The sequence below is a fragment of the Ptychodera flava genome, chromosome 22 (genome assembly GCF_041260155.1).
Source record: "Ptychodera flava strain L36383 chromosome 22, AS_Pfla_20210202, whole genome shotgun sequence".
Lineage (NCBI taxonomy): Eukaryota > Metazoa > Hemichordata > Enteropneusta > Ptychoderidae > Ptychodera > Ptychodera flava.
In genome coordinates, this window is record NC_091949.1 from 4,829,893 (window position 1) to 4,844,542 (window position 14,650).

Sequence of the window (14,650 nt, forward strand, 5' to 3'; positions counted from 1 at the left end):
GTCGGAAGAAAAATAAAGAAAAAGTATTAAAATATCTCTCTGACGAAAGATTATGGAATTAATTCTAATGACATCGCGTCAAATTCGAAGTTGCATGTTAGGACCACTTGCATCAAGATGCATGCAATGGTCGTTCTACGAAACAATTTTGGTTGAGTTCTGCCTTGTTCGGTTTGTCTGTATACACAACTTGGTAATGCAAGAAATTGATGCAGTTGTGTTGTTCTGTATTTTCTGCTATAGGACTAGATACACCAGTAACATAAATTAGTCAGATGAAATATCGCTGGTCTGCGGATACGTTGGCGCCCCGTTGGGTCGCCACTTTACATTTAAGAATACATTTCAGTTGGAAGCGCTAACAAATATTAAGATAGTACGTGACTCGAAACCAGCAGACTTAACATTTGCTCAAACTTTCAAGAAGAAACTTTAATCATTTTTCTCTCGAATTCGTGAATAATGATCAGGAGGTCACCCTACGAATTTCTAGACCAGAGAAACATATTTCCTGAAATGTACTCGCATTTGAAATTCAAAATAGCTACTATTCCTATAAGAACTCTGGTGGAAGAATTATGTTTTCGCTTTTCACAAACACGGTGCAAACTTCAAGTGAGACCACGCAAGTAGTAAAGTAACATTATTGGGAAATTTGAGATTTTAAACATCTGCCCTAGAAATGCATTGTACATAACGTTTACCGTTAGTAATAGCAAAAGTTACAAGGCCTCACTTTTCAGTTCAATTTTGATTAATCTACAAACTGACCTACAGGAGTTTGTGTCGAACTCGAACTTGCTTCAGATGGCTTCATGTCTTCAGTCGCTGATGTAAAAGTAAAAACGTAACGATACAAACGACCAAAGGAGACCGTAAAAGCGAACGATGAGCATTAGATACGGTATTAATAAGATGTCATACACCTTGATATTCTTGATTTTTAAAATCATTTCTTAAAAAATTGCCCTTTCCAATTTACTTCCCTCAAAAATATATCGTAACCGTTATTATTACATTAATAATCACCAATACTACTATAATACCAACAAATCCGATAAAATGTAAACAGCATTGTCAGTTTATCGGCAGAAAACCCTAGAAAAAGTATTAACCTATGATTATAGGATTAACACTAATGACATGGCGTCCGCGAGAAGTACAATGACATTACAGGTAAATTTTAGATTTCAAATATCTGTAAGAGAGGCGCATTGTATATGATGCAAAATAAGGTTACCGTTGTAATAGAAAAGGTCACAAGGCCTCACTTTTTCAGTTCAATTTTCATGAATCTAAAAACTGACCTACAGGAGTTAGTGTCGAACTCGAGCTTTCTTCAGATGGCTTCATGTCTTCAGTCGCTGATGTAAAGTAAAATCGTAACAATAAAAACATTATAAGAAGACCGTAAAAGCGAACAATGAGTATGACATACGGTTTTAATAAGACGTTGTCATACACCTTGGTATTCTTGATTAAGGTAGTATGTGTCTCGAAATTGACAGACTTTAGGTTTTGCTCAAACTTTCCAGGAAAAAACCTTTAATGTTTCTCTTTCATGAATCATGATCATTAGCTCATCGTAATTTGGATATAAGAGAAACACATTTCCTATAATGTACTCACAACTGACAATCAAAATAGTCTACTATTCCTATAGGAACTCTGGGGAAGAATAATGTTTTCACTTTTCACAAAGACAGTGAAGACTTCACTTATTCCAAAAGTGAGTCAACGCAAGCAGTGAAGTAAGATAAATTGAGAGTATGAGATTTCAAACATCTGTATGAGAGGTGTATTCTACTTGATGCAAAATAAGGTTTACCGCTAGTAATAGGAAAGTTACAATGCCTCACTTTTTCAGTTCAATTCTCATTAATCTACAAACTGACCTACAGCAGTTTGTGTCGAAATCGAGCTTCCTTCAGATGGATCCATATCTTCAGTCGCTGATGTAAAAGTTAAAACGTTACGATAAAACATTAGAAGGAGACCGTGAAAGCAAATGATGAGTATGAGATAAATATTAGTAAGACCTTATTATACACCTTGGTATTCATGATTTTTTCAAACTATTATATAAAATATTGCCTTCCTCATTTTACTTCCTTCAAAACTATTAGAAACCATGCTCTAGACAAGAGACTGGTAAGCTGTTCAAACGGCAACAATTTAAAACATTTGTCACTTCAGCATTTGACAAATCTATTTGTGCATCAACTGCATTTCCGCGATGTCTTTGATAAAGGATGCCAGGTACCAAGCATTTGATTTGTAAGCATAGTGCATTTATATGTTCGGTGTCACATGTTGACATATAGCTGATAATGTACCTAAGTTCCTCAATACATACGACAAACCTACAGGTCTGCTGTAAACACTTAAGGGATCAAGCTGAGAAACTGTATTCAATACACAAAGCGCTGCGTTAAAAAAGTTACTTGTACTGAGACTTAGCTGAATAAATCAATCAAATCAAGTATATGACATATATTGACTTCTTTGGGAGAAATGCCAGGAGAATTGTTACTTACTGAGTCTTGGAATAGCCATTCCCTTCACCTCTACGAAAACATTTGTCATACTTGCCCTAAGCGTAATAAAACATTAAGGTTACAAGACAAGAAATTGATCATTTTAAACTAACAATTCTCTAGTGATCAATGAACTCAGAACCCCCGTAAATTGTATATTTTCAGAAAGCCTAGATATAGGGGAACATTTTGGTTACCATAGTGTCACCATTGTTTACATAACTATCACGTGACATGTAATTTGCATAACCTTTCAAAAATCGGTTTTCCCTATATGTTTTGTTTCAATGCTTTGAGATATGTAGCTGAAATTTGTGTGAGTGCAAGCTGTCCTAAGGATCTTCAAAAGAATGTCTCAGAATTTTTTTAAACCTTCTTAAACAATTTTTATGCCAGAAAAACTTCCAGAGCGGTGAATTTAACCGCAGTTGATTTCTTTAAAATTGTGCTCCAAAAAAACTAAGCAAGATATAAAAAATCTGAGACACTCTTTGGAAGAGCGTTATAACAGCTTGCATTCAAGCAAGTTTGAGTCAGATATTTTGAAGTATTGAGACAAAACATAGGGAAAACCGATTTTTGAAAGGTTATGCAAATTACCTGTCACGTGATAGTTATGTAAACAATGGTGACACTGTGATTACCAAAATGTTCCCGTATATCTAGGCTTTCAGAAAATGTATACTTTACGGGGGTTCTTAGCTTATTAACAGTTATAGAATTGTTAGATTAAAAAGGTCAAATTTTTTGTCTTGGAACCTTAAGTGATCATTAAATGTTACACAACGGAAAAATTGTCAAACTTGCATTAACATTCAACGGAATTACTTGAATAGTATAATGTACAATTCATCCTTCAACAGTAATATTGCATGTTATAAACAATGCATAGTGGTTTTGCAGGGCTGATGTATTTCAACATACATTCGAGATACGAATTCGATGGAATAAGAAAATGAACTTGTTCCATAGAATGAAAGTTATCAAAGTATATCAATGATCACTGTTGTTGCTGCTTTGAAATCCATAGACTGACTAAAGTAATAATGTGCTCCCTTTCCTTACCGAGGTATATAGCCTTTATCCATTGCCATTACCGTCACGACATAACTGTCTATGACATTGGCATCCAATTGATCCAAGTTATAACTGGCAAATAATTTTCCAGTGATTTGGTCTATCGTGAATATATCCAATCCGTTATCAGTTGCAAACCATAGACTGTACTCGATTTCTGCATTTTGTCCACTGTCTAAATCATAAGCTTCGATCTAAAGAAAATATCAAGAACGTCAATCTCCTCTGCATTTCTTTTTATGCACAACGTCAAAAAGTGCAAAAAATGGAATCAGTTAAAGCTAATTTATAAACTCAATAACAGGGCTGTAGCCTGTTGGGGGACAGCTGCCCATCCACCTGGAATTTTCAACATTCAATATGGAAATTTATGTAAATTACCAAAATCTTAGCTAAGCTAGGTTCTGCCCCCCAGGCAATTCGGTCAGGCTACTGCCCTGAACAACTTATTTTACAGATAACATGACATGTTGAAAACAACAAATAATAAGGACACAAAAAATTATTCCGCATTTAAGGGTTTGTAATTTAATGTAATTGATGTATTCTGCAATTTAAAGCAATTTTAGATTTAATTTTTGTATAATTGTGAATTACAAATTTTAGTAATTTCAACTCAATGTGTTAAAAATAGAAAAAGATTTGAAGTAAAATATGTTTACTAATGTATGTCTGCTTCGTTGTATAATTAATTTTCTAAACTAACCTTTGTCAAGAGTGTTTCTTCTTCAATATCATCGTCAACTGAAATTGTAACACACCTCATCGAAAGTCTGTGTTCTAATTCGACAATTGATAGTCACGTGGGATGCGTTTTTTTTTTGCTGATCCACGTAAACGACGTCATCAGGCATCATTTGTCGGAACTGTTGCCTGCCAGGCATCAGTTCCGAAAAATGATGCCCGCTGACGTCAAAATAAACACTTGCGCATGCGAACTGGAATGTAAACAAAGATGTCGTCTGCGGTCGAGCGAAACGATAGTCGAGAAATTTCTCGGTTTATCCTACTTCTGAAGAAGAACTGAATGCTCTGGTTTCAAACAAGGACTCGAAACGAACGAAGACGATAATCAAAGGTGCATTGAACGTTTTGCAGAAGTATTGCGACCCTGTCGGGAAAAACTTTTTCTGCTGAACCACTCCAACATATTACATCATAAGCTTACATGCCACAACTTTTGTGTATGGTACGTTCTTATGTATGACTACGGATGAGGTGTGTTACAAAACACATATTGACTGGCCATTAGGGCAACAGCATACGTCTTCAACCCCTCGGGCCTGTGAGTCACCCCCAAAAACAGACTGTTTCCCTCGGCCTACGGCCTCGGGAAACAGTCTGTTTTTAGGGGTGACTCACAGTCCCTCGGGGTACAGACGTATGCTGTTGCCCTCATGGCCAGTCAATATGTGTATACTGTGTATGGGTCATTGATAAATACAGGCGAGTTGTCATTGATATCAGTGATCGCAACCATTACATTGGACTTGTCGCTCTGTAAGCGTTCCAATGTCATGGTCTCGACCGCGAAGACCTATCAAGGCAATTTCAAATAACGTGTACGACAGTCTATTGCATTATTATGTCATTTATGTCAAAACCCCCCCCCCCTTTCCCTGTATTCCGAACTAGTGTGGCTCCGAGTCGCAAACGAGGGAGGATGTGACCGCTACAATCTAAGGGAATAAAGAGTCCGTGACGCATCACCGCGAGTTAGGAATACAGATGTTATATATTTATCACATACACAGACCAGTTTTCCGTGAATAAACCTTTCAGGGCATGATATTTCATATTAAAAATGCTTGGCAAGAACGATAGGGACTATTTGAAAAGAATTCATGCGCTAGTGTTGTGCAGTAACTGTTGTGACTTGCTAACATGACGGCGCTTTGCTAACATCTCTCGTTCGGGTTTTTCTATACGAATCAAGCGGAAGTATAAAGGACCAGAGATTTTCAACGAAAGGTAATCATTCTGTACGAATTAAAACATCAATGTAAGTGAAAATTCATTTATGAAATGAATGTGCGTGCAAGTGGGAAGTCGCGCGACATGTTCCCTCAGCCGCGGCTACCAAAAACTGCATGGTTGCTGTCTTATCAATATTGTGTTCAAACATCATTCTGTTTTACGAATTATCACTCATGTGTTTCATATTGTATAGTTAAAAAAAGCACGTTTTTAAACATAGTGAAGAACGGTCTTCGTCTAAATTTAAAGATGGGCACGAGTTTCTCGAACAAGTCAAGGTACAATTCAGGAGACGTGGTGCACAATATGCATGGACGCTGCAATAACAAACGTTCAAATGAACTGAAAATTCTGCGAACTATCGTCGCTATTGGAGAATAAAATGGCACTTCTTCTGATACGTCTCAAGTATCATTGCTGCCGTCAAAAATGACGAACGCTCGTTGCTTTCACGGCTCGATTCGTTGACTGCAATTAGAATACCCTGGCAGCGTTGATCGTGATATTGAACTTGAAACCCGTAAATGTTGCTTCAGTAAACAACACCTTCTGCTGCAGCGGTCACACACCGTCCTTCCACCGGTGGAGGGACGGTGGGTCACAGTACTCTTTCGTGGGTGATCGTCTACACTTATCATATACGTCGACAAAGGATCTTTTAACGAACAGGTAGACAACACAAAATGTCGGCAACGGAGCAGTGTCATTTAGTGAAATATTAGTGGTGAAGAAACTGAACGATTTATTGCAAATTAACGCTGAAAAACCTCAAATTCATAAAAATTCGTGTGTCGACAGTGTTTTTAAAATTTACACATGTATTTTAATCCCCATATTTCCATGACGCTTCATATATAGACCCATATACAAGGAGAGAAATCACCCGGACAATACAGTGCATTTCCTTTGACTACGTACAATACGAAGAATTACACTCCTCTATACACTCTAGTATTTATTTCTTGAACGTTAAATCTCTCAAATCAAATACAGCGTCATGAAAATTAATCCCACATAATAGTCAGTTACATACCGTTACATTCACCTCTGCAGATAAAACTTCAAAATCCAACAGCGTTGAATCGTTGACACGTATGAAGGCCATGGCTCTATTTGCAGACAACGATGTTGGTTGATCGATACTGAAAACATTTAAGTCCGATTCGATGAAAAAGCTGAACACAGCATTACTTCCCTGAAATAAATGTTTGAAAGGAAGATTGAAAATCTCTTAGTCGTCTGTCTTAACGCAAGTTAGCAAATTTTTTTAAAATTCACGGTCATAAGCCTTCATTAACGAATACACAGTTCGGAAAGTTTTATTACCGGGCGGCGCTGAGGACTTATGCAAGTGGATCGATGAATCATTCTTCAATACTTGTATAATACTCAAAAAATGTATTAAAAAACGCTGAAAGCTTACCTTCTGGACGATTGACAACTATATGTACAATTTTCTTCTATTTATAATTATTTATGTCGTTGGCGTAAACATATAAAAGAGCCTGGGATTTCACTCCAGCAACTTACCTTTTGCGCAACAAATATTTACGTTTTCACTGTGTACATAAACATTTGCCTTCAAACCAGTTACCTTATCTTTCTGTATGCTTTTTTTGTTCAGGACACGGACCCAACTAGTTGACTGATACGAATTATTTCCATGTCCCTCACTAGATTTTAGATTACTTTTGTCTTCTCTTCTCACTTCAATTCACTCCAGTTCTTTCCAGTAGTTGGCATTCCGATAAAGGGTCACTCTTATCCATTTGATGATCAAAAAAATTTTGCATCGATGGTCTCACACTATTACGAATTTATGGATGTGACAAAAGGTTGCGAAAATAGATCTATAAAAGTCGTGCTGAACATATTAAATACAAATTCTCCCGTACCCGTAGGTGTTCCACATTTAAATAAGCTGTATGGCTGAATAAATAAAAGTTATACAAACTTCGTCTAAGTCTTCGGCCATGACTTCGCAGATAATCGTTCCGTACGGCGCATGTTCAAACACTTGTCCACTGTAAACAGCTTGGCTCATGATTGGCGCGTTGTCATTGACATCCAACACAGTGACAACCAATGAGGCTAGAGTATCTCTGTACGAGTATATTGGGTAACCATGACTACTGACCTGTGCCGCCTATAATGCAATGAAAACGATACGCACACTGTGTGCTGGTATATTTATCAATATAATGTACTACAGGTATATTATTATGTGTTGGGGATAGAACATAAGATGTTGGGAAGTTGATTTTTTTATTTGAACATTACAAGACCACAAAAACTTTCTCACCTTCAAAATTAAAAAGTTTCACAGTCGAGTTCTGAAACTATATGATTACAATTTAAAAGAGTTGGTTTCCTTAAGCCGTATTGTGCTTACCCTCAGCAGCAAGGATAATTTGCCTGTCTTCAGACTTTCTCTGTCTAACGCTGAGGTCAGCATTAGATCTGCTGTTTCGTTGTCGATTTGAAATGCTTGTTTTCATGAATGGAGTCATTTTGTCTGGCTGTGTCTGAAATTGAAAGCATGTATTTAGGAAGTTGACTCTGTGATGAAATATCCAGAACCATCATGTTAGAGAGAAAATGCATTTTAGATTAGTCGCTCAGGCTGGGATTTCATCTAACATAGCAAACTGACCCTGGCATTGGCATAAAACATGCGTCACAGGGGGTGTATACAACATATGGCTAAAACGAACGACATTTAGATGTGAGTGCTATGGAACAAATTGTATGCAAACCTAGTGTATACCCGACTGCAGACGGATTTACTGCTATAATAGTATGTTATATCATATTAAAATTGTGTTTATGGCATTAAAGGTTATTTCCTCTGTAGTGTTACCGCGAGAAGAAAAAGAGAAAGTAACATGTTGACTAGAAGGATGTACGGCACGCGAATAGTCAGCATTTGAAGTGACGGGCGGGACCACACAAAGCAATACTGCTTTAGCGGAAAAGAGCCAGCCAAATGCACTAATACGGCCGTACAACAAGCAACATTCTAAGCATTTAATCAACCCTCACAATTATCTATATGTATTTAATAATTTAGCCAGTTCTCACCTGCTATCTCTAAATGCTCTCTGACTACTTATTTGGCTCCTATGGTGTTAGTTGAGGGCCCAGGTTAGACCTAGTAAAGGTTTTTTAACCATGGCCAATGTGAGCTCTCGGTCACTACAGGACAACGCATTGGCGTGACTAACACGCTGATGAGAAATTGTAAGCTCTTTTATGAATTGAACTAGGAGAAGATGGCCTAACTGATATTTTACTGGTATTCACCTGCAAAACTGTAGTAAACAGTTTCATTGATTCCAAAGTCCTGATCATAAGCCTGTATCTTTGGCGTCACTTCTAACACTATATGTTCCACATTCTCGTAAACTTCACTTTCATAGATTACGTCGGTAAAGACTGGCGTCATATCATCCTCGTCCACGATAAATACATCCATTTCAGTAGTAAAGTGTCGTCCGTCGCGATCCTGTGTGATTCATTAGCAAACGTTGAGACGTGTTATTCCCCTTTACCCAAACAAATATAAGATTGCGACAAAGGCTGTTTAAAAATCTCTGGCCCTAGCTAATAGTACGACTATGTTAAAACGTGTCGTATACTTCTCTCCGCTCAAAATTATGAGCAAAGGTGACAGAGGTTTAACCTTTATTTATGAATGCCTATGAACCATGATGGATTTGTGTGTGTGTGAAAATATCAGTTGAAAACTATATTTATATCAAAGAACCAATTTATATTTTCATTTTATAGCTGAACGCTCACAAAACGTAATCATGTGAATAGGCCTAACAGGATATAAAAGAAAATACCTGTCATGGCACGTCAAAGGAGTGTTCAAACTGTCGTTTGCCTCCGTCAATTTATCAATTCGGCATCACCATAGGTCTGAGCCCTCGAACTCGCGATAATGAAGATCGGAATAGTGAGTTTGATTGAAGGTGATCTTACAGAGTTCTGGTGATATTTCTCTTCATAAAATTGTTTTAAGATGCACTCTTCAAGTTGTTAATGTCTGCTGGCCGCGGAGCTGACAGAGTGGGTCACAGTATTGGTCAGAAATTGATTTATCAAGTATTTGGATCTTTCACGTGCCACTCTATACCTCAGTGTTTGATTTTAGTCCCCAGATTCTGTCAAGCAATTAAAGGGCGAGATTTCTTCAACGAGTAAAACATATTAAACCAAGAAATGGCGCTTTTAAATGAGTGAAACGAGTACACAAGTATTATCTTGGTTTGAAAATGTCACGAAAAAAATACGCAACGATCGGCTGAGATTCTTCCCGATATCGCATGTCGACACGTAACCAGACCTTTGCAACATATGACTCGAACCAGTACTGACGATGTTAGCGTCTTTTATATTCCATGTTGAAACAGCACCCCTGCGCATTTCAATATGTAATGCGAGTGATTTCCTTGTGAGCACACACGTTCACATACTTACATCTACCATCAATGTTAAATTGTGTTCACGGTACAGTTCAAAGTCCACGTTGTCGATGACTATGATGTTTGGTGAGTTAACTGATTCAAAGGCAAAATAATCTACTCCAGAGCCCTGCAGAAAGTATCATAATATTGAAACAAGTTCTGATTTTAATGTATTTCTATAAATTAGAAACACCAAAGTCAAAAAATAGTCATTTGTGGCTACATGACACAACCATAGCCATTCAGTCTGATGCGCTCAATCCATAAGGCTGCGTTCACAAAAAAACGATGGGGGGGGGGCTGGAGGAATTCAGGGGGGATTCGAAAATTTTTGGGGTAGTAGAGGGGGGACTTGAAAATTTTGCTCTACCTATAGGGGGACTTGAAAATTTTTTGGTTCCCTTTTATGTTTTACATTTTCCAATTCCAAGTTTTTGTAGGTAATTTAATGAAAAATGAATACCATTTTTATGTCATCCAAATGTTGTAATGTTAGTAATAATTTAACAGAATCTATAACCATTTTGTCACATTCCATGACTTTTATCTCGAAAAAATCTAAACATGTGTGATTTGTCGTGAGAAAATCAAACTTAATTGAGTCTAGTAACAGGGCAGAAGCTGCAACTGTTGATGATTTCTGCAATATTTCTATGCAATATATCAACTACAGTTTCTTGCTGTCTCCCTACAGCATGCTCAAACACACAATGTTCAGTTTGTCGACAAGCCTGTGTATATAAATATGTATTAGGTGATAGTTAATTAGAGTCCACACTGACAGTCAGTTGTCAGTGATACAAATGCATGGTACACATACACAGGCTGATATAGCAAGCTGAATACTGGACAGTTCAACATATGCTGTGGGGAGTAGAACAAGAACGCAGTTGCATAAACTGAACAAAAATATTGTTAAAATTATCAAAGTTATATAGCTACTGCCTACGGGCAACTGTCACTGTTAGATACTGCCCTGCTACTGTAGGGTCACTGTTACTGCATACGGTTACAGAGATAGCTCTGACTCTGATGTACATGGTAGTTGAAGAAGAGTTTTGGTCAAATGACACTCATGACAGTGAAACATACTTGTACACAAGATCAGGCCAGAGAGCAATACATGGAAGAACACATAGAAATTTTGAATTCTGGCATATGAGAATAATCAAATATTAAAGAAAAAGATGGGGTCACCATGCTTGATTTTCTAAATTTTCACATTCTTGTCATAAAATAATACAAAAGTAAAACTTTGAACAGTAAAGACGAAATGAAAAAATATATGACTAAATGGAATTATTTATTTTTTAACCAAATTTGCAATTATTACACCCAAAATTTCAGAGATGAAAACATTTATTTGATGGAATATTTTAACCTTCCAGTATTGTCAATTTTGAGTAGCATCTAACATATGTCTTGTACTTTTGAAACAAATTTTGGTAGGTCATTGTGCTCAGTTTTTTTTCAATGTTCATAAGATACCGAAATGGTTGAGGATCTTGATACAGGTAGAATCAAAATGGTATTGTGATATTTTATTTTCAGTTGTCAGTTGTACAGTTAAACCTGAATGTATAGCCAGGGGAGCGTAATATACTATTTTAGCCACCGGCTGATTATTTGTTCTTGTTTACTTGCTCTGTCTAACTACCTACCGTTCCGCTTGGAGATGCACCAATAGTCGTACAGTTTACTGTCATGGTGTAAGTCCCTTCGCAGTTTGCCTAAGATAAGGACATAATAAGAGGATATGAATTTTGACGACGTATAAAAATCAAGTGAGCTAAAACAGCCACAGTCAATTGAAGTGACAATACTGCGTGGTCAACACATTACGAAATGACCTTATTCATGCGTGTACCTATGGATGCAAAGATCATTCTGGTTCTTTGTAAAATATGACTAGACGAAATGCATTCCAAACAGACTTACTTCATCTGATTCTAAGTCATACACCATTGCCCAGGTTATATCCTTGTCTGTGAGTTCCCACACTTCATCACAATATAAAGTACTGCTACCAGAATTGCAGTCATCCAGTGTTAATGTTATTTCAGTCGCTGTATCACCCTCTACATCTAGTGTGTACAAAAGTGTGCCTACAGATTCCAAGGGAAATTTTCATTCTGTGTTTTATTCGTCACCTAACTAATCAATAGCTTTTGTGGGTGTAAGTTATGTTTCGGTCCAATGGAAAACAGATTACTGAAAACGTTATCATCCAAGATCTTCCTTAATGGCATTATACATGGACAGCTATAAGATCTCATTTGGCTCCGAGATGAACGAAGCACATTCAAAATAAGTTAATATTACAATTCAATTCGAATCTCCGTTTGAGTGAATAGAATGTTGCCAAACACAAATGCTGAGGACAAACTACTAGGAAGTACCAAACGATATGGTAAAAAAAAATTAATTAAATGCATAACCACAAAGTCATCCAATACATTAATTCTGAACTAGATTTCATAAAACTCTTCATCCAACCTAACACATCGACGTGATTTTCCATATTCGGAGTTTGAATTTCCGATCAGGCAAGACAAGTTGATTTTAAAATCGTTATCTCTGAGTGAAAAAAATCGGCCATGTATCTGCATTCATAAGGGAAAAAGTCTTCGAATAATGCAATATCAAATTTTCCTTAAAACCACATGACTGTGTTTCAGCCACTCACAAAAGTTTCGGAAAACGTGAGAGATTATCATAATAACAGTGGCATTTACATATTTACTTACCAGCTGACTGCATTTCATAAACAGAAACGTCATCGAAGTTCGAAGGAGTGAAATCGCACAAAGCACCTATCAAAATAACAAACGCTATTTTAACGAAACTATGCTCGTTGCATAAAACGTCATTACATCATTGTAATATTTGACAATTTCAGGCTCCCAAAATGTCGTTATTCAGTAGTTCTATCGTCCCTATAGTTTATACATGAACAGCATAAAAGACACTAAAAATGCCTTATCTCACCTTTTACTGATTTATACTTTCGTATAAGTACTTTATAAAAGATAATTACATCTAGATCAAAATACTTTGCATTCGCCCCTTACACTCTCTACGATTCAACTCCTGGGTGTTAGGAAATAGAATGTGATTCTGTCAATAAAGGACTGTCGCACGCATCTAGTGTAGTACACAACACACTTTCATTGACGGAACACTTGAATGCCAAGCTTTAAGAAAAGAAAGCAAAGACACCTAGGTATTTTCCCACGTACTTGTCGTATTAACAGTGTTTCAAAGGATTGGATTCAACATACTCGTGGTTCGTCACGTCTACTGGAGTATATGACTTATTAACTGGCATACATTACTTGTAAACGTTTACTGGTACAAAAATGAGAGTACTATGCTACGGTGAGTTTTTTTAAAACACTAAAGGAATGATCTTTACCCGTCAATATAAAGAGATATTTGTATGGATAAACAGGTAGAGTTCTAAGTAATCTAGAATGTTTTACCATTATTATATTTATGATCGCCATACCATGAAAAATATTGTTTAATAATAAATGTCACTTGTTTCAAGCAAACCAAGGCATGCAGAACGATATCCCGCTTAACTGGAACGATAATCCTGTGAGGGCTGATGACTTACCGTACGATAACGTGATAGGTTGTAGAACAATTATCACAGTGACTGCTGTTGTACAGCTACCTGACAGGAAAAGTAAAAACGTAATGTTATGTGTACCGGTAATTTTAACGTGAACCGAGTAACATGTTTGTGACGTATGGAAAGGAAACACGCGAATGCAATAAGATTTAATTGGGAAATAGCAATGTAAACTTTGACATACAAACATACCTTCCTAACTACCTACATTCCTAGCTAGCTAGCTAGCTACGTACGTATGTATGTACATTCATACATACATACATACATACATACATACATACATACATACATACATACATACATACATACATACATACATACATACATACATACATACATACATGCATGCATTCATGCATGCATGCATGCATGCATGCATACATACATACATACATACATACATACATACATACATACATACATACATACATACATACATACATACATACATACATACATACATACATACATACATTATCATTTGACTTACGAAAATAAATGTTGCCAATTTGGTTTCCATGAAATGGCCATTTGCGTGATTCCATGCCTTTGTGTCTGTTGTGAAAATAAAATTTACTAGCATTAAAGATGCTTTAAGATTGTCGTAAGCGTATCATTCACAGAACACCGGCTACACGTCAGCTTATCTATGCTCAAAACGAATTGGGTCGGTTGCTCGTACGTGAACGGATGATTTCTGACAAAGCAAAGTCCATTGGCAGAACATGGAAAATCTGACGAGTATAGGCCAATGCTACCTATATATTTAATGTCAACCAACAGCAATGTGTATTGACTATTGCAAAAGTATGAATGAGATATCTGTGAAAGAAAGCGCGACATGAGAATAGTGTCTTCATTTTGCATTTTTCAGTAGGCTGATCACAATAAATTACTAGAGATTTAAACAATTGAATTCGTCACATTATTTCAACAGGTTAACTTTG

General features: G+C 36.7%; 2 protein-coding genes across 2 annotated transcripts; both read right to left on the reverse strand.

The window, feature by feature from the left end:
• Positions 1 to 1,287: 1,287 nt before the first annotated feature.
• On the reverse strand, positions 1,288 to 4,380 carry LOC139123324 (protocadherin alpha-11-like). Its single transcript, XM_070689479.1, has 5 exons — positions 4,321 to 4,380; positions 3,603 to 3,808; positions 2,538 to 2,593; positions 1,896 to 1,952; positions 1,288 to 1,364 (listed from the first exon to the last, which is right to left on the reverse strand). Exons 1-5 carry the CDS (start codon positions 4,378 to 4,380, stop codon positions 1,288 to 1,290), a joined length of 456 nt encoding a protein of 151 aa, XP_070545580.1.
• A 4,500-nt stretch (positions 4,381 to 8,880) lies between these two features.
• On the reverse strand, positions 8,881 to 13,736 carry LOC139123325 (protocadherin alpha-9-like). Its single transcript, XM_070689480.1, has 6 exons — positions 13,683 to 13,736; positions 12,811 to 12,876; positions 12,002 to 12,168; positions 11,725 to 11,793; positions 10,077 to 10,190; positions 8,881 to 9,096 (listed from the first exon to the last, which is right to left on the reverse strand). The coding sequence occupies exons 2-6, from the start codon at positions 12,821 to 12,823 to the stop codon at positions 8,881 to 8,883; spliced, it is 579 nt and encodes a 192-aa protein (XP_070545581.1). The 5' UTR covers positions 12,824 to 12,876; positions 13,683 to 13,736.
• Positions 13,737 to 14,650: the final 914 nt, after the last annotated feature.